The sequence below is a fragment of the Siphateles boraxobius genome, unplaced genomic scaffold (assembly GCF_051911475.1).
Source record: "Siphateles boraxobius isolate OS27281-9 unplaced genomic scaffold, OSU_SipBor_1 76, whole genome shotgun sequence".
Lineage (NCBI taxonomy): Eukaryota > Metazoa > Chordata > Actinopteri > Cypriniformes > Leuciscidae > Siphateles > Siphateles boraxobius.
The window spans coordinates 1,294,534-1,318,677 of record NW_027509204.1 but is presented as its reverse complement, the minus strand read 5'-3'; the positions used below and the strand labels follow the sequence as shown (position 1 = coordinate 1,318,677).

General features: G+C 39.6%; 1 protein-coding gene across 1 annotated transcript in view; it reads left to right on the top strand.

The window, feature by feature from the left end:
- The window catches only part of LOC143724576 (opioid growth factor receptor-like), a 36,077-nt gene extending 12,529 nt beyond the window's left edge, over window positions 1-23,548 (top strand). Inside the window, exons 2-7 of the mRNA XM_077217740.1 lie at window positions 15,915-15,983; window positions 16,062-16,143; window positions 16,232-16,310; window positions 16,763-16,829; window positions 18,470-18,618; window positions 22,344-23,548. Of these exons, the coding sequence (XP_077073855.1) occupies window positions 15,915-15,983; window positions 16,062-16,143; window positions 16,232-16,310; window positions 16,763-16,829; window positions 18,470-18,618; window positions 22,344-23,235 (1,338 nt within the window). The 3' untranslated portion in view covers window positions 23,236-23,548. The remainder of the gene's footprint in view (window positions 1-15,914; window positions 15,984-16,061; window positions 16,144-16,231; window positions 16,311-16,762; window positions 16,830-18,469; window positions 18,619-22,343) is intronic.
- The last annotated feature ends 596 nt before the right edge of the window (window positions 23,549-24,144 follow it).

Here is a 24,144-nt window from a genome sequence, read left to right as displayed (position 1 = left end):
TTAAGTGGTCAATGTCTGACTCCCGATGCATCCCATCTTACTCGTGCTGTTCAGTTTTCATTATCAACGTAAAAAAAAACAACATTATAATATTTTAACAAATATAAACGAATGCGCTTATTTAATGAACTCGGGGCAAAATGCATCTTCGCAGCAGTGAGTGGGTGGTTGTTTCGGAGATGCAACATTAGGTTAGAGGTGTTTCCATCTCTCGCGGTCACCTTTTTTATTGCAACATTTACAAATTGCCTAGTCAGTATTTACCGCCTCTCCCTTCTCTCTCTCTCTCTCCTCCACACTGTCACTTGATGACAACTACATAAGCATTTTTAGGCATTGAATAAATTATATTTATTTATTATATATAAGTGCCGGTAATGACGGTATTGAAACTGATACCGTTGCTATTTTAAGACCCCGCGGGATACGATATTACCGAAATACCGCCCAACCCTAACAGAGATCATACGTAATGACACTCATGCAAACACAGAAAACACAGATCATACGTAATGACACTCATGCAAACACAGAAAACACAGAGATCATACGTAATGACACTCATGCAAAGACAGAAAACACGGAGATCATACGTAATGACACGCATGCAAACACAGAAAACAAAGAGATCATACGTATTGACACTCATGCAAACACAGAAAACAGAGATCATACGTAATGAGACTCATGCAAACAGAAAACACAGAGATCATACGTAATGACACTCATGCAAACACTGAAAACACAGAGATCATACGTAATGACACGCATGCAAACGGAAAACACAGAGATCATACGTAATGACCCTCATGCAAACAGAAAACACAGAGATCATACTTAATGAGACTCATGCAAACACAGAAAACACAGAGATCATACGTAATGAGACTCATGCAAACACAGAAAACACAGAGATCATATGTAATGACACTCATGCAAACACAGAAAACACAGAGATCATACGTAATGACACTCATGCAAACACAGAAAACACAGAGATCATATGTAATGAGACTCATGCAAACACAGAAAACACAGAGATCATACGTAATGACACGCATGCAAACACAGAAAACAGAGATCATACGTAATGACACTCATGCAAACACAGAAAACACAGAGATCATATGTAATGACACTCATGCAAACACAGAAAACACAGAGATCATACTTAATGACACTCATGCTGTTACTCAAAATAAACACAACGTTTATAACTTGAACTGACTTTATTCAGTGCACGGCAAAGTTTTATACAACCACCATTACCGTCCCCTGCACCCGCACACTCAACCGCACATGCGCTCCCCACTAACACCCTGTACCGTATTCCACAGTGTAAAGACAACTTATGCCGTAATGAACAGTGTAGAGGGGGAATAACATGTTAACAATCTCCCTATACTTTAAACAAAACAAAACAAAAAAATAAATAAATAAATGTTTCACATACAATTGAACACATGTACCCTTATTTAAGCTTATTCACAGTAGTTAACTGAGTACTTTCCATAGGTCCAACAGCCCTTCACTGACTGTTTTCAATAACACCAGAGTAGACGCTCCCTTTTTGGTAAGACAGTCAGCGAGTTGAGTTTTTGTGTCTGACCAGAGTACCTTCTTTACCCTTTTACTCTGTATTTAGCTCTTTTATACTGCTTATTTCCAGTCGAAGACGTTTCTCTGTGACCTGTTTTGCTGACTTAAGGGCATCAAACAGAGAGTGATTGTCCGTAATGCAGATCAAAGGAGGAGCAAACAGCTCAGCATTTCCACTTGTGAGCTCAGAAAAGAGGGTAGCCAAGAAAACAGCATTATCGATTCCATCTGACAGGGCCAGAGTTTCTCCTGCCAGAGTACTCCTTACCACACGTCGAATTCTCTTAGATTGCCAACAGAGAGGAGAAAACTTTCCTCCTTCTCCCATGAGACCAATCAATGTTCCCCCCTGTGTGCCACCATCAGGGAGATTTCCAAGGGAAGCATCACTGAAAACGATGAAGTTCAGGGCATCATTATTTCCCAAATGCTGAAACTTGAGTGTCACCTTTTCGGATTTAATCTTTCTAATGACCTTATTTGTCTCATGAATAGACTGAACTGTGGCATCTTTCATATTTGACGCTAAGCTGCTTGCATCAAACATAATGTCTGGTCTGGTTTGTCTTGCAACCCACAGTATCTGTCCTATTTTCGACCTAAGCTGCTCCTTTTCAGTCTCATTAAGAGAAGCATCTCTCTGCACTGCACGTGCTGCTTGCAGGTGAATAGGCTGTAGGTTTTCAATGTAAGTATGCTGATGAACATGAACTATACCATTAATAGTGACAAAGTCCATTCCCACATAGCAGAAATTTGTATGTTCTTCACGTCCAACATGGAACGCAGACTTCAGTGTGGGGATCACATCTGTTGAGAAGTTTTCTGAGCCTGCCCATAGAAAATCATCAACATGACATGCAAGTACTCCACTGACCTTACACTGTTCATCCAACCAATAAAATACTGCTGGATCTACTTGAGACATTCTACCACCTGTACTCAGCATGATTGCTTTCACCTTGTTGTACCAATATAGTGATGCATCAGCAAGGCCATAAACACACTTGTTTAGCTTCCATAGAATATCTTCTTTTCCAGCTTCAGGAGGGGGCCGGACATATATTTCTCTGGACAACTGCATACCCTGTAGGAAAGCAGATTTTATGTCCATAGAATGGATATGCCACTTATTTTGACAGATTACTGCTAATAATAGCCTCAGAGAGTCAGAAGCACAGGTTGGGGAGTCTTTCTGCAGCTCGTGAATATTAAGCTCTTCAAAACCTCTGGCTACGAGTCGTGCTTTGGGCACAATACCACTGGGAGTTTCTTTGAGACTACAGACCCATCTGGTAGAGACACACTTTTGACCTGCATCATTAACTTCCTCAAAAACATTGTTTTTGTTCCAATTCAAAATTTCCTCTTGTTTGGCTACATCAAATGATATGTCTTTTGTTATGAGTACATCAGTCTCCCCATCAGTTGATTCAAAGTCAAGATTATCAACACATGACATATCTACTGATTCCTTTTGTCCATCACTGCCATCAGGTTCAATATGTTGCAAATTAAACCAGTTTTTGTATTTTCCAGAGGCTTTGCCTGCTCTGCCTAAAACTCTGGCTCTCTGTAAACCACCACCATTCTGTTTCATAAATGTTATGGTCTGACCTGGTCTTAACTTCACACCAGCTGAAAAGATGGGGTTACCACAAACACTCAGGACAGTCTGCTCTTTTGTAATAGACCTTGTCTCCTGTCACATACATGTCGTCTGTGGGCCTGAGCTGTTTACGCAGTGCCCTTCGTATCCGCTCTGAAGACTCTGCTTCAGTGAATGCTTTCCTAGAAGCATGTAAAGCAGAAATGTGTTCTCCAACTCTAGCACTCATAGTTGTACCTTCAAGAGCAGGTAGTTTGTCAACTAAAACAGAAGGAAGGTTAGGATTTTGCCCAAACACTAGTTGATATGGACTGTAGCCATGAACATTCAACATACTGTTCTTGGCCATGAGGGCCCAGTCAAGGGCAGTGTGCCAGTCACAGCCATTCTCTCGCTTTACCTTCTGGATTATCTCAGTGAGCGTTTGATTATGTCTCTCTAGTAGCCCGTTGCTCCAGGGACTGTATCCCGCTGTTGTTTTTGTCTCAATGTTAAAGTTTTCAGCCATGTCTCTGATCTCTTCATTGTTGAATTCTCCACCATTGTCACTGTAAAGCCTCTGGGGAGCACCATGGACACTTATCCAAGTGTGAATGAAAGAGTTGACAATTTCAGATGACTTCTTCGTTTTAACTGTTCCCAGCACTGAAACGTGTGAAGTGGTCGATAATATGAAGATACCACACACCTGGCTCCAACTCGTGCAGATCCACCGCCACTGTCTCGTTATATTCCGAAGCTAAGGGCAGCCCCACAGCAGGCTTTGGCTTTGTCTTTTTGTACTTCTGGCATATTTCACAGTCGGATACTATTTGTTGTAAAATAGTAAAACATTCTTTGTCATTGTTTCCCGAACTCTGAATGAGTCTCTGTAGCCTGTCTACCGTCGCGTGACCAAACTGTTTATGAAGTTTCAGAAGGATTTTTCGTTTCTCATCTGGAGACATATTTTCTGTCACTGTTAGTACTTCTTCTTCAATTTGACCTTTTGTGTTTTCTTTGTCTCTGATATCGACACAGTAATGTCCAGAACTAGTAAATTCAAGAGGAATTGATTGTTTGAACATCACTGCACTGTCCTTTTCCATATCCAAAATGGTCCCTGCCTTCTTCAAGGATGTTTTACTCAGCAAAAGTGGAATGTCAACCATGACAACTTCAGTTTCAATTTTGCATTTTGTCAGTCCTATTTTAGCTGGTAGTTTCACATTTTTTGTAGAATATACCAAATTTCCATCTCCGAATCGAAATGGTCTGCAACTGGGAGTTTCTGTTTGCCTCAACTGGTTCACTTGATCTTGGGTGAGGTCATCAATATAGCTTTCCAGCCATTTCTCTCCACACACAGTACGGGTACAAGCAGTGTCAATAATTGCAGATCCCAATGATTCTGTCATAAATATTTCTGCATCTGAGATGGTGGCCTTTGTAAACAATGTAATGTTACATTCCTCTACATTTGCATCTTCAGTTACTCTTACTTGTTCAGTTTTCTTATGGGGACAGTCTTTAGCCCAATGAAATGTACACTGGCAGATAGCACATCTGGATCTCTTATCCAGTGGGTTAGTCCCTTGTAATGGCTGCTTAAATTGTCCACTTTGGAATGTTGTGGTCCGTTTTCCTCTGCCTTGTGGCCTTTGTTCTGTGAAAAACGCCACGTCCTGGTTGACTTGAATTCCGTACGACGAGCCTGTCGTTTTCCCCCCGAAAATCCTTTTTAGAGCCGACTTCATGGAGGAGAACGTCAACTCGGTGCAGGCAGTCAATGCTAGCTGTCTGCTTTTATCGTCGAGGCAGGCCGTGTCTAACAGCTTAAAAGCCAGTACAGCATCAGGAAGCATCATATTATACTTTTTCATCCGGTTGTATCGCTGTTCGAAGTCAATTATGTAGTCCTCCATGGAAACTGAAATATTTTTTTTTATTCCATCAAAATATGAATAGGCTTCATACGCGCGATCTTTTTCCTCTTTAAGGAACACGCCGTCCAGCTTTTCCATCAACGTTGCCATACCGTTATCACTGTCCAAATCTTCCGCAGGTATTTCCATCGCTGTTTCACGGGCTCTCCCTTCAAGCCCCAAAGCGACAGCAAGGGCTTGCTTCTTTTTGTCGAGATCGGTAAGTCGTTTCCAGATATTAACTTCATTCTTCCAACACTCGTATGGCCTGGCTTCATCAAACTTCGGCGGAATTTTATAACTGGCTGCCATTATTCAACCATCCTCTGCTACCATGTTACTCAAAATAAACACAACGTTTATAACTTGAACTGACTTTATTCAGTGCACGGCAAAGTTTTATACAACCACCATTACCGTCCCCTGCACCCGCACACTCAACCGCACATGCGCTCCCCACTAACACCCTGTACCGTATTCCACAGTGTAAAGACACCTTATGCCGTAATGAACAGTGTAGAGGGGGAATAACATGTTAACAATGCAAACACAGAAAACACAGAGATCATATGTAATGAGACTCATGCAAACACAGAAAACACAGAGATCACACGTAATGACACGCATGCAAACAGAAAACACAGAGATCATACGTAATGACACGCGTGCAAACACAGAAAACACAGAGATCATACGTAATGACACGCATACAAACACAGAAAACACAGAGATCATACGTATTGACACTCATGCAAACACAGAAAACAGAGATCATACGTAATGAGACTCATGCAAACAGAAAACACAGAGATCATACGTAATGACACTCATGCAAACACTGAAAACACAGAGATCATACGTAATGACACGCATGCAAACACAGAAAACACAGAGATCATACGTAATGACACGCATACAAACACAGAAAACGCAGAGATCATGCGTATTGACACTCATGCAAACACAGAAAACAGAGATCATACGTAATGACACGCATGCAAACAGAAAACACAGAGATCATACGTATTGACACGCATGCAAACACAGAAAACACAGAGATCATACGTAATGACACTCATGCAAACACTGAAAACACAGAGATCATGCGTAATGACACTCATGCAAACACTGAAAACACAGAGATCATACGTAATGACACGCATGCAAACAGAAAACACAGAGATCATACGTATTGACACGCATGCAAACACAGAAAACACAGAGATCATACGTAATGACCCTCATGCAAACAGAGAAAACACAGAGATCATACGTAATGAGACTCATGCAAACAGAAAACACAGAGATCATACGTAATGACACTCATGCAAACACAAAAAACACAGAGATCATATGTAATGAGACTCATGCAAACACAGAAAACACAGAGATCATACGCAGGGATTAAAGTTCTCCGTCGCTACGACGGATTTCCGTTAATTGCAGCGAGTCTATGACGGATTTCCGTCAATTGCAGGGTTCCCGTCTGTCCTTAATGTCTTAAATTCACTTTTCATAATGTTAAGGCCGTAAATAGGCTTTCATTTCTCAAATAGTGTGATAAATGTCTTAATTTTAGTTTGAATAGGTCTTAAATTAAGGAAAGACGAGGTGTATTCACCCTGCTGAGGGGGATGTGATAAAGCCTGGATCGGAGCGAAAGCACGTTCCTCTCTCCACTCTAACATTCTGTAATCACTTCGCTTATGGTCCAGTCCGGGTTTTCAATTCCCGCTCACGGAAAAACTGCTCCGTGTTCACTCAATTAATCTTAGTTTTGGAGAAGTGCATGTCAGGCTACAGCTGGTTTGCTGCGGTGCGAATCCGAGCGAGTTTGTTCCCTGCGCCCCCCGCAGCGTTGGTCTGGTTTCACGTTCAACTTAATTCTATCGAACCCTGGTGCGTTTGCGTGCATATTACGTCAACGCAAACGTGCACGGCGCATGATAGAAAACAGAACGCGGGTCAATATTGGCCGTTTCTCAATACCAATAGGCTACGCAAACCTCGGACTTGCGTCCTTGATAGTTCGGACTTGGCAAGTTCGACTCGGGAGAACGAACTCCCGAGGACGCGAGTCCGGTTATTCTGCAAACGGATCCGCGCCGATCTTGGTTTCGTCACTCATCTCGCTCTGGCTACTCCGCTTATCTCTTTATGTATATTTTAGTCAACAATAAAATGAAATATGGTATAAAATACAACTCTGCCTCTTTTCATCAACAATAAAACGAAATATATACAAAACACCTCTTTTCATTTATAAATGAACATATTATCATAAACATATTAGGCCTAGGCCTATATGGCCACACAAATGTGGTTCAGATAACGCACATTGATTATCTTCACTCCATATATTTATAACAACACGCAATATAAAACCCAACCCTGCTTCTTTTTGTTTTCATTTTAAAAATATGAAACATTATTGATCATTAAAACTGACAAACTTAACAAACAGAGACAGGGTTGTATCATTTTATTTTATTATGCATGTACACATACAAGAGAATGCATAGTAAAATATATAAAGAATATTTTATATATTTTAGAATATATAACATTACACAACCCTGTTGCTTTTTGTTAAATGTCAGTTTTAATTATCAATAATATCCATAAAAGTATAAGTAGCCTAATATGTAGGCTATAAGAAGCTATACAATGAGAAATAAAGCAAACAATTCAGTCAAACATTAGTCAGCTCTCTAATAGGCTACACAGTTAAAGTTAAATAGCCTAAATATATAAAGTTATGAAACTTCACTTTGCCCTCAGCCAAAACGATTTGCCATTAAACAAACTATATATTAATATAATTTAGCATTGTTTGGTCTTATAAGATAAATAAAAACATGCACTGAAAAGTTATGTAGATGGTTGATTATTTGTCAAGCTAAGTATTTTTTTTTTCATAGATTAAAATAGCTTTTAAAATATGCAAACTGGCAATATTAAAGCGGTTTAAAACATGTCCCCTTAAAACAATATTGGTCTCGACTATTTAAATAAAGTTAAAGGAATATGACTTGGCCTGAAAAAAATTTTCAGTCAGAAGAATTTTTTTCACTTTAATCCCTGCATACGTAATGAGACTCATGCAAACAGAAAACACAGAGATCATACTTAATGAGACTCATGCAAACACAGAAAACAGAGATCATACGTAATGACACTCATGCAAACACAGAAAACACAGAGATCATACGTAATAACACTCATGCAAACACAGAAAACACAGAGATCATATGTAATGAGACTCATGCAAACACAGAAAACACAGAGATCATACGTAATGACACGCATGCAAACACAGAAAACAAAGAGATCATACGTATTGACACTCATGCAAACACAGAAAACAGAGATCATACGTAATGAGACTCATGCAAACAGAAAACACAGAGATCATACTTAATGAGACTCATGCAAACACAGAAAACACAGAGATCATACGTAATGACACTCATGCAAACAGAAAACACAGAGATCATACTTAATGAGACTCATGCAAACACAGAAAACACAGAGATCATACGTAATGACACTCATGCAAACACAGAAAACAGAGATCATACGTAATGACACTCATGCAAACACAGAAAACACAGAGATCATACGTAATGACACTCATGCAAACACAGAAAACACAGAGATCATATGTAATGAGACTCATGCAAACACAGAAAACACAGAGATCATACGTAATGACACGCATGCAAACACAGAAAACAGAGATCATACGTAATGACACTCATGCAAACACAGAAAACACAGAGATCATACGTAATGACACTCATGCAAACACAGAAAACACAGAGATCATATGTAATGAGACTCATGCAAACACAGAAAACAAAGAGATCATATGTAATGAGACTCATGCAAACAGAAAACACAGAGATCATACGTAATGACACTCATGCAAAAACAGAAAACACAGAGATCATACGTAATGACACTCATCCAAACAGAAAACACAGAAATCATACATAATGACACTCATGCAAACATAGAAAACACAGAGATCATACGTAATGACACTCATGCAAACACAGAAAACACAGAGATCATACGTAATGACACCTATGCAAACACAATACAGAGATCATACGTAATGAAACGCATGCAAACAGAAAACACAGAGATCACACGTAATGACACGCATGCAAACACAGAAAACACAGAGATCATACGTAATGACACGCTTGCAAACACAGAAAACACAGAGATCATACGTAATGACACGCATACAAACACAGAAAACACAGAGATCATACGTATTGACACTCATGCAAACACAGAAAACAGAGATCATACGTATTGAGACTCATGCAAACAGAAAACACAGAGATCATACGTAATGACACTCATGCAAACACTGAAAACACAGAGATCATACGTAATGACACGCATGCAAACACAGAAAACACAGTGATCATACGTAATGACACGCATACAAACACAGAAAACGCAGAGATCATGCGTATTGACACTCATGCAAACACAGAAAACAGAGATCATACGTAATGAGACTCATGCAAACAGAAAACACAGAGATCATACGTAATGACACTCATGCAAACACTGAAAACACAGAGATCATACGTAATGACACGCATGCAAACAGAAAACACAGAGATCATACGTATTGACACGCATGCAAACACAGAAAACACAGAGATCATACGTAATGACACTCATGCAAACACTGAGAACACAGAGACCATACGTAATGACACGCATGCAAACAGAAAACACAGAGATCATACGTATTGACACGCATGCAAACACAGAAAACACAGAGATCATACGTAATGACCCTCATGCAAACACAGAAAACACAGAGATCATACGTAATGAGACTCATGCAAACAGAAAACACAGAGATCATACGTAATGACACTCATGCAAACACAGAGATCATACGTAATGAGACTCATGCAAACACAGAAAACACAGAGATCATACGTAATGAGACTCATGCAAACAGAAAACACAGAGATCATACTTAATGAGACTCATGCAAACACAGAAAACACAGAGATCACACGTAATGACACTCATGCAAACACAGAAAACACAGAGATCATACTTAATGAGACTCATGCAAACACAGAAAACACAGAGATCATACGTAATGACACTCATGCAAACACAGAAAACACAGAGATCACACGTAATGACACTCATGCAAACACAGAAAACACAGAGATCATACTTAATGAGACTCATGCAAACACAGAAAACACAGAGATCATACGTAATGACACTCATGCAAACACAGAAAACACAGAGATCATACGTAATGACACTCATGCAAACACAGAAAACACAGAGATCACACGTAATGACACTCATGCAAACACAGAAAACACAGAGATCATACTTAATGAGACTCATGCAAACACAGAAAACACAGAGATCATACGTAATGACACTCATGCAAACACAGAAAACAAAGATCATACGTAATGACACTCATGCAAACACAGAAAACAGAGATCATACGTAATGACACTCATGCAAACACAGAAAACACAGAGATCATATGTAATGAGACTCATGCAAACACAGAAAACACAGAGATCATACGTAATGACACGCATGCAAACACAGAAAACAGAGATCATACGTATTGACACTCAAGCAAACACAGAAAACAGAGATCATACGTAATGAGACTCATGCAAACAGAAAACACAGAGATCATACGTAATGACACTCATGCAAACACTGAAAACACAGAGATCATACGTAATGACACGCATGCAAACGGAAAACACAGAGATCATACGTAATGACCCTCATGCAAACACAGAAAACACAGAGATCATACGTAATGAGACTCATGCAAACAGAAAACACAGAGATCATACGTCATGACACTCATGCAAACACAGAAAACACAGAGATCATACGTAATGAGACTCATGCAAACAGAAAACACAGAGATCATACTTAATGAGACTCATGCAAACACAGAAAACACAGAGATCATACGTAATGAGACTCATGCAAACACAGAAAACACAGAGATCATACGTAATGACACTCATGCAAACACAGAAAACACAGAGATCATACGTAATGACACTCATGCAAACACAGAAAACACAGAGATCATACGTAATGACACTCATGCAAACACAGAGATCATATGTAATGAGACTCATGCAAACACAGAAAACACAGAGATCATACGTAATGACACGCATGCAAACACAGAAAACACAGAGATCATACGTAATGACACGCATGCAAACACAGAAAACACAGAGATCATACGTAATGACACTCATCCAAACAGAAAACACAGAAATCATACATAATGACACTCATGCAAACACAGAAAACACAGAGATCATATGTAATGACACGCATGCAAACACAGAAAACACAGAGATCATACGTAATGACACTCATCCAAACAGAAAACACAGAAATCATACATAATGACACTCATGCAAACACAGAAAACACAGAGATCATACGTAATGACACTCATGCAAACACAGAAAACACAGAGATCATACGTAATGACACTCATGCAAACACAGAAAACACAGAGATCATACGTATTGAGACTCACGCAAACACAGAAAACACAGAGATCATACGTAATGACACGCATGCAAACACAGAAAACACAGAGATTGTACGTAATGAAACGCATGCAAACAGAAAACACAGAGATCATACGTATTGAGACTCATGCAAACACAGAAAACACAGAGATCATACGTAATGACACGCATGCAAACATAATACAGAGATCATACGTAATGAGACTCATGCAAACAGAAAACACAGAGATCATACGTAATGACACGCATGCAAACACAATACAGAGTTCATACGTAATGAAACGCATGCAAACAGAAAACACAGAGATCACACGTAATGACACGCATGCAAACACAGAAAACACAGAGATCATACGTAATGACACTCATGCAAACAGAAAACAGAGATCATACGTGATGACACGCATGCAAACACAGAAAACACAGAGATCATACGTAATGACACGCATGCAAACACAGAAAACACAGAGATAATACTTAATGACACTCATGCAAACACAGAAAACACAGAGATAATACTTAATGACACACATGCAAACACAGAAAACACAGAAATCATACGTAATGACACGCATGCAAACACAGAAAACACAGAGATCATACGTAATGAGACTCATGCAAACAGAAAACACAGAAATCACACGTATTGAGACTCATGCAAACACAGAAAACACAGAGATCATACGTATTGAGACTCATGCAAACAGAAAACACAGAGATCATACGTATTGAGACTAGGGATGCACGGATCCGCATTTTTTCACTTCCGATCCCGATACCTCAATTTGGATATCGGCCGATACCGATACTATTCCGATACCAGAGCTGTGTTTGCTTTAATATTATTATTATTATAATTGTTGATTTTATATGATGTTGCAATAAACTCCTCTCAACAGGCAAGTATGATATGTACGCATGTATGCATATGTCCCAAAAGGCAACTTGAGGTAAGTATAAGGTTAGAAAAGGAAGTCAGAAAAACAGGATTAACAGGAAAAATCCCATTCTGAAAATAAATATGCAACTGTAAGTGTTTCAAATTGATTGTCATTTCAATATTTATTACATTTAGGGATGCAACGATACCATATTTCTGAACCGATCCAATCCCATACCAAATATTCTGATTATCGACTAATATGGATCCGATACCAGCGCAGTTTTTTTTTAAATCAAGTAGAATTTCTAGAACTCTGTGTTGAACTGGTAAACACTGTTAAACACAATCTACTTAATACAGACAACTTCATTATAAAGAAAAACAACAAATAAAAAAAAAATTATCATAACCTATGACAAAAATTATATTATACACTAGATAAGAACTCTAGAAATTAGAAATTTAGTCTAGAAAAATCACGAGTGCACAATAATTGTATCAAATCTGAACATAGTGAAAAAAACATTATTTAGCGGGGAACAAATAAGAGACAATAAGTGTAGGCACCAGCACTAAATCTGGTAAAACGTTACACATTGCTGTTTGTATTGTTGTAAAATACATTCATGAAAAACAAGATAACAAAAATCAAAAAGATCAATTATTGTATATACATAGTCTAGCTACTATAAAATTAAGACATTTTTTATATGTATAGCACAGCTGTTTATTGAGGCAGCAACATATGATAGATGCGACATTTAATAATCTTTCATTGCGCAAAAGTATTATGATATGATTATGAAAGACTCCAATACAGTGCGGCACAAAGTCAGTAGCACCTCAATGCAGTACATGAGATCCACGGGGAGGAGTCGGATCAAGATCTAAGGGGTGGAGATGGGTAGGATTAGGGGTGGGTTTAGGGATTAGGGGTGGGTTTAGGGATCAGGGGGCGGAGATGGGTAGGTTTAGGTATATGTAAGGTGGGAGGAGTTGGATCTGGATCCGACTCCTCCCCGTGGATTTCATGTTCTGCAGTGAGGACCATCTCCACAAAGTGCTTATGCGCATCCCAAGCGCAGAATGATGCGCTTGAAGCAACACAGACTCACAGCGCGCACCGCTTCGAGTCCGCATTGAAAAGTTCCAAGCACAAAGGAAAGACATATTGATGCGTAGTGTATTATACAGTATCTATCTACGCAATAGTTTATTCAGCCTTTTCTTTTAACAGTTTTAAATTTCAGTTACTGTGAAGAACAATTATAGTGCTCTCCAGTGTTGTGATCTAACAGACACACGGTAAAAAGTAACATGATTAAGGTACAGCAAGTCCAGCAAGATAGTCATTTTATACGAAACCATAGAGCTTTATCTACAGATCAAGTATACTAATAGTAACATTGAATCATCTTGGAGAGTTTCATCGAGTTGACCGTCATAACCGAACGCGCCGCGCTGTTGAATGCTGAATGGAGAATGATTGACAGCCGCAGCGGAGGGAAAAGTTTACGTGATCTTGAATTTAATTACTTAAATATTAATTTCTATCTCACATTGTACTATAGAATGGCTTCAGAACACTTATAATATAGTGTACGAACACTTAATGGTGCTTTATAATGCTTTTGTGGGGCTTAACATTAACACAATAGTAAACACACAATATCGGATTTAGATCGGCCTCGTCTGACCGATACCCGATCCGGCAAAAATGGCAGTATCGGAGCCGATACCGATACTGGATCGGATCGGCCCCATCCCTAATTGAGACTCATGCAAACACAGAAAACACAGAGAGCATACGTAATGACACTCATGCAAACACAGAAAACACAGAGATCATACGTAATGACAAGCATGCAAACACAGAAAACACAGAGATCATACATAACGACACTCATGCAAACACAGAGATCATACGTATTGAGACTCATGCAAACACAGAAAACACAGAGATCATACGTAATGACACGCATGCAAACACAGAAAACACAGAGATCATACGTAATGACACGCATGAAACACAGAAAACACAGAGATCATACGTAATGACACGCATGCAAACACAGAAAACACAGAGATCATACGTAATGACACGCATGCAAACACAGAAAACACAGAGAGCATACGTAATGACACTCATGCAAACACAAAAAAACACAGAGATCATACGTAATGACACGCATGCAAACACAGAAAACACAGAGATCATACGTAATGACACGCATGCAAACACAGAGATCATACGTAATGACACGCATGCAAACACAGAGATCATACGTAATGACACGCATGCAAACACAGAAAACACAGAGTTCATATGTAATGAGACTCATGCAAACACCGAAAACACAGAGATCATACGTAATGACACTCATGCAAACACAGAAAACAGAGATCATACGTATTGAGATTCATGCATGTGGACAGCAGGACTTCTTTCCTAAAGGGCAACTAAAAACTCATAAATCTGCAACCATTTGATCATGGAAAGTGAAATTTGATTTGTATCTTCTATAGGCAAAGAATCAAGCTATGAAAAATAATTTGTACAACCCAACAAAAAATAGCTTTCAGCAACCAAATTCAGTTCCAGCTGCTATTAGTTTAATGTTATCATTCAGCAGATATTTTTGGCTGGCCCTTCATTTTTAACTGGCCTATATCTTGTAAGCCCGAAGAGAGCGGGACACTGAGTCAACAGGACACGCATCATGAGCTTCTGATGCTCTCTCGAGGGCCGCATTATGAAGTGCTTTTTTCTGCAGCAGTGGATGAACATTTCCTGATGTCCCTCGGAAGTCACTCGAGGCCCTTTTGGAACGTCATGCGTGTTTGTGTTTTTTAAGTTGCTTTATCAAATCAGTATTAGTGAAGACTCACGACTGTTGACCTTTACATGCATTATATTTGGAAACAGACATGGCAACTGTACACCGATGCTGCCTGCGACTATATTTTAATTCCAATTACTACTTTCAGTGCTTATTTGATTTAATATGTCTTAATGCATCTATAAGATTTACATTTCCATTGGCAGTGCGGGATGTAAACAGATGAGCTTCTGTTTACAGTTGCGTCCACACGTTTTCACGTTTGTGAAATGTCTTCTCCACAGATTGGCTACAGGGATAGTCATCATAACCACATTTTGATTAATATCATATTTTGATATTTCATGTTGGTAAATGCAAGAGACTTGAAACAGTCGGACATGTTAGCAAACCACTGTTCTCACACAAACTAGCATGGATAGTTTGAGAATTGGGATGCAGCCAATTACATGGATCTGCAACTAATGTCTGGGCCTTTGATCTTTGCAGTGGTCCAACTCTTCCTCCAGAAACCTCAGAGCCGCCAAGGACATGCAGAACTACAGACATGGATATCCAGTAAGAGTCGACCAGAAGAGCACTTTAAATCATAAAACTGAGCTGATGATGTGATGATCTTTCTGCATCTCGTTATAGAATATCAATGAAGAGGAATGCCCAGAAGAACGAATGATAAATTTAAAATTCTATCTAAATGAAATGAAGTCTTCGCCTGATGGTACGTCTCTGCTCCTCTAGAGCTGCAGTAGCAGGTCCCAAAGCGCAGGGGTGTTGCTCTTCATCTGAGCTCTTGTTTTGTGCTGCAGATGTGTCGATCGAGGCGTTTCACAACGAGTGGAAGACGGATTACAAAAGACTGGAGAGAGTTCATTCCTACATCCAGTGGTAAGAAGCACTTCTTTAGCCTGATCTTGTTTAGCAGGGTTTGATGGCATTTGTACGGTGGCCCAGAAGTGCAAAACAAATCACAAATTATAAAGGCAATGGAAAGACCTAAAACAAATGAAGTTAGAAATCACAACAACAATTCCAAAAACAAAATAACAAATCAGAAAACACAACGACAAGTCAGACAACATGGAAAAGGAATGTGTGGCGATGGAATACTGACCGCTGATTGGACGAGACATCTGTCAATCAAGACTTGCAGAAGGAGAAAGTCGATTCGCATGTTTCGTGCTTTCTAACTTGTTCATTTGATTTTTGTTTTTCCATTGCGTTTATAAATTTGTTGTTTTGTTTTGGGAATTGTGGTTTTTGCACTTCTGGGCCACCGTAGATTCTGGAAAAGTGTGCCAATGGAGTGTTGTGTAAAAGTGAGTCTGTGTTGCTTGTAGGTTGTTTCCTCTGCGGGAGCCAGGCGTGAACTACATGGCAGCAGAGCTCACCAAGAGAGAGATCCAAGTGAGTCTTAAAGATTTTTTGAAGTCGACTGTTATGACATGAAAGTCGAGTCGACTTCGACTAGTCGCTGACGCCATTCATAAAAACACAAGAGATGGGACTGCTTTGCAATATGCCACAATTTGCAATTAATTAACAGAAAATCATAGGCCTACATGTGTTGACCGACAGCTCATAATGGGGCCGTTTACACCGGTCACTTCATGCGTTTTTACTGATCTGTTTCATCAAAACGATTCCATTTACACCTGGTCACATAAATATGTTTTCGCAAAACGGATATAAATCCGATCTTCAAACAACGCGCTATATGCAGTTCACGTCACCGAAATCAACAGTAATGAGCTGCATTTTATTGATCATCAGCTAATTTCAAAATCAAAGACCGCAATAAGTGAGACAGCACTGGTAAGATAATTTTGTTTATTTACTTTTAACGAAGATCTGGGCCTGAATTTCGTTTTGGAAAATAGGGGGGAAATCCCCCTTTAGGTTATTCTTATGGGGGGGATTTTTTAATTTTAGGGGGGAGTTTTTTTAGACAATTTTAAAAATACATTCAGCTAAATGTTTGCTCACTCGTTGTATTTGTGTTTTTACAATGGGGTCATTTTTTTTTGTTTACACAACAAAAGAAAGCTTGATTTCAATCTTTGAATTAAATTGAAAAAAGTAGCACAAATAAATACATGAAATAAAGAGAAAAGTTTAGGTCTAATAACAATAGTATTCAGAAATACTACAGAAACAGAAAAAAGTAATCAAATGTAAAATAACACGGAATAGTCTTTTAGTCCTGTATAATTTGAATACATAGGCTATTAATCCTGATTCCTTACAATTAATGCTGTCTTTTGTTGTTTTATACACAATAATGACAGACACATTTTAGGCTACTCTCACTTTAAGAGCTAGTGCACGGATCCAACGTTCACATGTTGCGTGTAAAGCGCATTCCGCGCCACTTTCTCTTCTTTTAAAAAGGGCTTCCTGTTGCTAAGCAATCATGAGCCACGTTCTCCATGAAGACGAAGACGTTTCAGCAAAGGATGACATTTCCATCAAATGTCCCGACTCCTGAAACGCGAGAGTCTAGAATCACCGCCTGCAGCTGCAGCGCGATTGGCTTGCCTTGTGCAACACATTTTGAGAGACAGAAGAAATTGCGTCTCGCATAAAGTTTTAAAATGACTGATTTGATCTTATAATCTGTTATAATAATTTACTCATAGGCCTACATGCTAGATTGAATGAATGTTTGCGGGAATTTCCCGCGTTATAAACACAAGACCTGCGAGAATGATTAAAATTATGCGCAATACCTGCAATCCCGCACCGAAATTCGAGAAATTCGTCTGCGGCTTACTTTCACTTTTGATTTGTTAGGTTAGTAAAGTATTTGCACACACTTTATGTACCAATGCTGCTTTCTTTCTGCAATGACCCCCTGGGCTCTTCATCTGTTGTCGTCTGCAACATGTTAGTATCAAAATTATCGCAATCATAGTGTCACATGATCAACGCGACTAGTCGATGTCAAGCTTAAAGCGTCACGGCATTGCATTAAGGTCGACTAGTCGTTCAACCCCTAGTGTGTGCTGGACTGTGTCAAGGCGTGTCTTTTGTCCCTCTGTCCGCAGGCGTTCAAGGAGAGCGAGGAAGCTAAGCGTCGTCTTCTGGGCTCTTACGAGCTCATGCTGGGCTTCTACGGTCTGCAGCTGCTCAACAGAGACACCGGCGAGGTGAAGCGCGCCGAGAACTGGAGGGAGCGCTTCGCCAATCTGGAGAGGTGAGGATCCGGAGACCGCTCCGTCCTGGGCTCATACTCTTAAAACCAATCAGAACATGGCTGTTTATTCTTCCTTTAGTGTACAGATGAAATCTGCCTTAGATCTCTGTTTTTGTTCATTTATCAGTCGTGAAGATATTGTCTCAGGTGTAGATTAGTGGTAAAAAATGTTTTTACATTTTCAATGACTATAACCGATATCCAAGACAAAGCTGACCAATGTCCATTCAATACTTGCTGACATATGTATATCAGTTTAATCCAACATTTATTTGAAAATAGAACGAAAAAAAAAGATCAATCACCACGTATAAACTGACGTTTGCGTTCCATGCGTGGCCTTAGACCTTTTTCACAGCAGCATCTTTGATTCTTTACGGGAGTGAAAGCGAGGCTGTGAGGGACATCATCTCTTCAGTGCGTTGTACTGTTATTTAATGTGTTTTTGGATTGTTCTGCTGACAAAAAACTGCAAAAATATCTTATCAAGAAATAGAAACAAACAAAAAACTCCAAACGACATGATCTGTGGATTATAAATGATCTAGGAGTTTTATACAGCTTTTTTCAGCGGAAGCCACTGAAAGCACAGTAAGTCTGTCGCTCTGCCTCGTGTTCATACCTGTCGTGGCGCTGCTCTGAATAAGGTCTATTAGGGGTGCTACGGCTAGCAATCTGTCATGACTTCATATCAGTTTGATCAATGAAAATTTCATTAGATTTGTAGCTTCTTCTGGACAAGTGCCAAACAAGCCATGAAAAATCAGTTGTACAAATCAACAAAAGTCTCATCAAATTTCAGCAGCTAATAACTTGTATTTTAAAGCACTGATTGCTATGAAATTTAGCATATATGTCATGGTAACTACATGAGCCTGTGTATTCGATTTGATGAGAAATGGCAACAAGATGGTGCTGTAAGCAAATTAACATTTTTGCAAAAACATTTTTTTCTCTAAATCATTCAGTGCCCCCAAATCACATATCAGACACCCCAAGTCTCCCGCAAGTTCCGGGAGTCTCCCGCATATTGATAGCGGCTCCCTGATGCCCAAATGCTCTGATTTCTACAATGCCCCTCCTCCTTAAAAGCCCAGACTGCTCTGATTGGCCGGCTGACCCAGTGCGCTGTGGTTAGCCGGCTGACCCTCAAGCCTGTGTTTGAATTGTAACGCCCCTAACCATAATTGCGAGCTTCAGCTTCCAAGGCTTCTGAAGCGGTTGTGAACGCACAGTGAATGTCGTCAGTATACCGTATCAGTTCGAGCCCGAGTCAGATTCTGAAAATGTGGAGGAACTAGCCGATCGCTCAGTCAACTAATTTAGCGTGACTTGAGCAGAAAGTTTCACAGGTTTTATTTGGTATCTCTCTTACCTTTCAGATACAATGTTATAATGGTTTAATTAAGTACAGTTTTTAAAAAAACATAAAATACAGTTTAAAGACATATTGAAGTGTATATTTCTAATTTATTTAGGTGTGTATAGCTGGCGTACTCTCCCAGGTTTAGGAAGCTGTCCTCTGTAAAATGCTCTGTGCACAAGCAAACGTTTGGGTCATACTGATGAGGAACAGCAGCGTTAGAAATAAATCTTAAACGCTGATTCCTAATTTGATCTATTTTTGGAAGGCCAATCCAAGGCCTTTTGCATTCAAACACACAGCATCTGTGCAACAACACTACAGTTCACTGAAGCCTCTTCTTCTTCTATGCCTGTGGCCGGCGTTATGCTAATGTGTCAGCTTGTGCCGTGGACGTTTGCAGAAGTGATATGTGGACTAGGACAGTCTGGATCAGCTCTGTTAGAGTAAATCCCTGTGTGGGAGAAGAGTTAGTAACTTTACAGATCTTATACTGGCACAAACAGATATATTACACACTAAAGGAAAACATTAAAGAGCTTCATATGACACCTTTAACAGATTTACTGAGCGCTCGCTCCAGCACAAACCCTTAATCTACTGTCAGGATTTACTGAAGACACGCAGTGTAGAATCAGCGCTGAAAGGGAGGAGAGTATTTAAATGAATCACGCAAGGTGATTTACTGGTGTTTGTGCCATTATTTACCACCCAAAAAAACACATCTTAAACCAGATGTTAACTGGTAGATTGAGTTGGTCATTATGTAAATGATTTGACTGTGTTCTTTAATGTGTGTAAGTAGATCACGCGCAGAACTAGCCACTCCCATCAGCACTTTTGTGGAACTGCACTCGCTAATTTGCCCTGTTTAGTAAATCTGGCACATAGGCTGGTATATTTTGGGTTACAGCCATTTTTAAATCAGCTATTTATATCCATGTGACTGACAGAGGAAGGCTGTAATACTAATGTTGAGTTACTTGTCATTGTTTAGCATCAGTGTGTATCGGGATGCTCAGCTCCAGTTTACCTCCAACACACACATGTAACTGGGCTGAGTTTAACTCTGGTGCTGTACAAAGTGTATTTGTACAGACCCTCGATGTTGACAGAGGGAGCAAGGCTACTCAATATGTACACTTCAGGAGACCACAATGCAACACGCTGGTGACGTCACCGCAGAACGCCACACAACTCCAGTGCATGATATGATCTAGCTATTTTGACATTTAACTGCCTTTTATAGTTGTATGAGCTTAACCCTCATACTGTCCTCATTCCCCACTACACTCGGGGTCTCCGGGGCCGGTCAGACCACACACATTTACAGAGCAATTGGGAAAAAAGATATAGACTTTTTTTTAATACAATTGAGATATCATATTTTTGTATTTTATTTACTTCTCAACTATACATTTATGCTGTGTTTTGGGGGATATGTGGTACCGTTTTGCTATTTACCAGAAAATTACTCCAAAAACACACAGCGTGCAAGGATAATGAAGAAAGCGAGGGGAAGGGCTTGAAAAATGGATTAAACGCAGCCCTGTAGTGTTAAATAATCCTGAAGGATTAGTGTGATTATGTGTGTTTAATTGGGCTTGTGGACTGTGGCCCCAGGAGCCGAGTCTGGCTCCACTGCTGTGACGGCTATTATGCTGCTGCTTTTTAATTATTAGTAACTCTGGTTTACAATTCCATCACACTAAATAAAACTATTGAGATGCTGAGTATAATGACACAGCTCTCATGTACTTCACAAGTTCAATAAATTGACCCTCTTTGAACCCTGTAAGTTTTCCATGTTTTCTTATAGATATAAAACGAAGGTGAGTCCATTCAGCTGTTCCTAATAAGCCCACTTGACAAAAAGATAATATATTTTTAGACAGAACATTAAATTGAATTTTGGCTGATTTTTTAATGTGGCTATCAACAGCTTTTAGTAATATTTGTTTTATTGCTTATGTTTGTAAGCATCACTCAGGCAATGCCTAATGAAATCCATCTTTAAAATACCAAGATACAAAGTCAGATCAGGTTGCAACAGATTTATTAATCTCTTATTTTAACTTTTTTTATTATTATTAATACTAAACCAGTTTTGTTGTCAGTTCTTGTCTTTTCCGACAGCAAAGTGACTGTCGGCTCCAAATAAGAAATGAAATGACAGTAACAAACATTTGCATTTGCTACAAAATAAATAATAATAGTTATATTTAAAAATAACAAGTGGGCTTATAGGGTGTATAATGATGTATTAAAACTATTCAAGTAACTGACTGATTTTTCTCTTCTTTTTTGTGATGGTGTCTTTATTTCACACATAACTGAAAAATAATGTAACATTTGCTTTCAGAAACATGCACAATAATCTGCGGATCACGAGGATCCTCAAGAGCCTGGGAGAGCTGGGCTTCGAGCATTTCCAAGCCCCTCTTGTGCGCTTCTTCCTTGAGGAGACCCTGGTTCGGAAGACCCTCAGCGGTGTGAAGCGCAGTGTGCTCGACTACTTCCTGTTCGCCGTGCGTGACAAGCGTGAGCGCAGGAAGCTGGTCCGCTTCGCCTTTCAGCACTTTGAGCCCAAAGACAAGTTTGTGTGGTGCCCCAGAAAAATCCAAAAACGCTTCAAGAAGAAGTCCGAGAAACGGCAGAACTCTTTAGCTGGCGGCGGAGAGTGCGCTACCAATGACGAAGGCCATTCACGATACAAACACAGGGATGAAGACGACGCAAGCGAGCCCAAACACAGCAAGCCAGTTGGAGATGTTACAGATGAAAAGAAGCAAGGCGACGATGACTCCGTAATGAGAGATGACTCTGAGAAACCTTCTGAGGGCTCACCAGAAGTTCATGAGCCCAGTCCAGATCCTCCTGCTGTAGAGTCACCGCTCAATCATGACACCAGTGTGAACAACGGAGAGATCGTCAGTGTCGAAGGAGGAAAGCTCCATGAAGTCACTCGCACAGCTGAGAGAGGAGAGGTCTCGAACCCCCCGTGGGAACGTGTAGCTGGATCTACTGCAGCATCGAGCGACTGCGACGACTCCCGGGACGAGATGGACAGTCCAGCGGAGGAGACAAGCACGGGCAGGACAGTGACTGACAGCCCTAAACACAGCTCCCCGAAACTGTCTGAGAAGAAGAGCGGCCCGTCAGAAGAACACCAGAAGAGTGCAGTAAACGGCAAGCAATCAAATGGATCAGAGAAGGAAGAGCCAATGGATATTGTGGACAAGACTTGCCCATGAATTCCTGAATATAATGATAACGCACTGAAAATGGACACTTTATAAACTTATTATAAGAAGAGATGATGATTTGACCTGTTGTTTTCTAAGAAGGGGTTTGTTCTAAAGGCTTGTCTTCTGTGCATCAGTTAACAGGAGTGTTACTGTAAGCTGCAGTGGCACACCCGTATTCTTACAGCTGGTTTATTCTTGGTGGAACGTTGATTTGTCCATGCTTTCAGATTCAGTTTTTTCCCATGATTTGTGTTTTTAACTGAAACTGTGAAAGAGGAATGTCATTTTTACATTCAACTAATAAACAACTATTGATAAATATTTCCATAGTGAATACATTTGGTTGGCATACTGTTTTTGCGCAGATATGCTGTATTTCTGCACATGTTTTGTTGATCACTCAGGGCTGTTTTTCTCAAAAGCACCGTGAGATAAGTTGATTGTTGAGACCATTGATGGCACTACGATCAATTTAGGCTTACGATGCTTTTGGGAAATGCAGCCCTGAACTCTAATTGACTACTCTAAGCGGCTGGTCTTTTAATAAGCTAATGGAAATGCTCAAGTTCAAAAATGTTCGTTTTACATCTGCAATGATATAAAAAAGAATCATTAATAACTAAATAATCTCTATGATCAGAATTTGTATGAATCAGTTCCTTGGAGATTCTCTGTATGTTCAGCACATGCATTAACTCCCAACTTATAATTACAGCTTTTTACCTTTTTCCACGTGACCTTAAATTAACCCTTCATGAAATATCCTAGACTAAAAAAAATAATAATGTTACTGTTCATATATTGTTCTTTTGTTGCTTTAAAACAAATTTATCCTGTTTTCTGCACAAATGATAATATGCTTTTAAAGTAATGATTAAAGTGTACTTTAATTTGGCTTATACTTTGATTTCTACA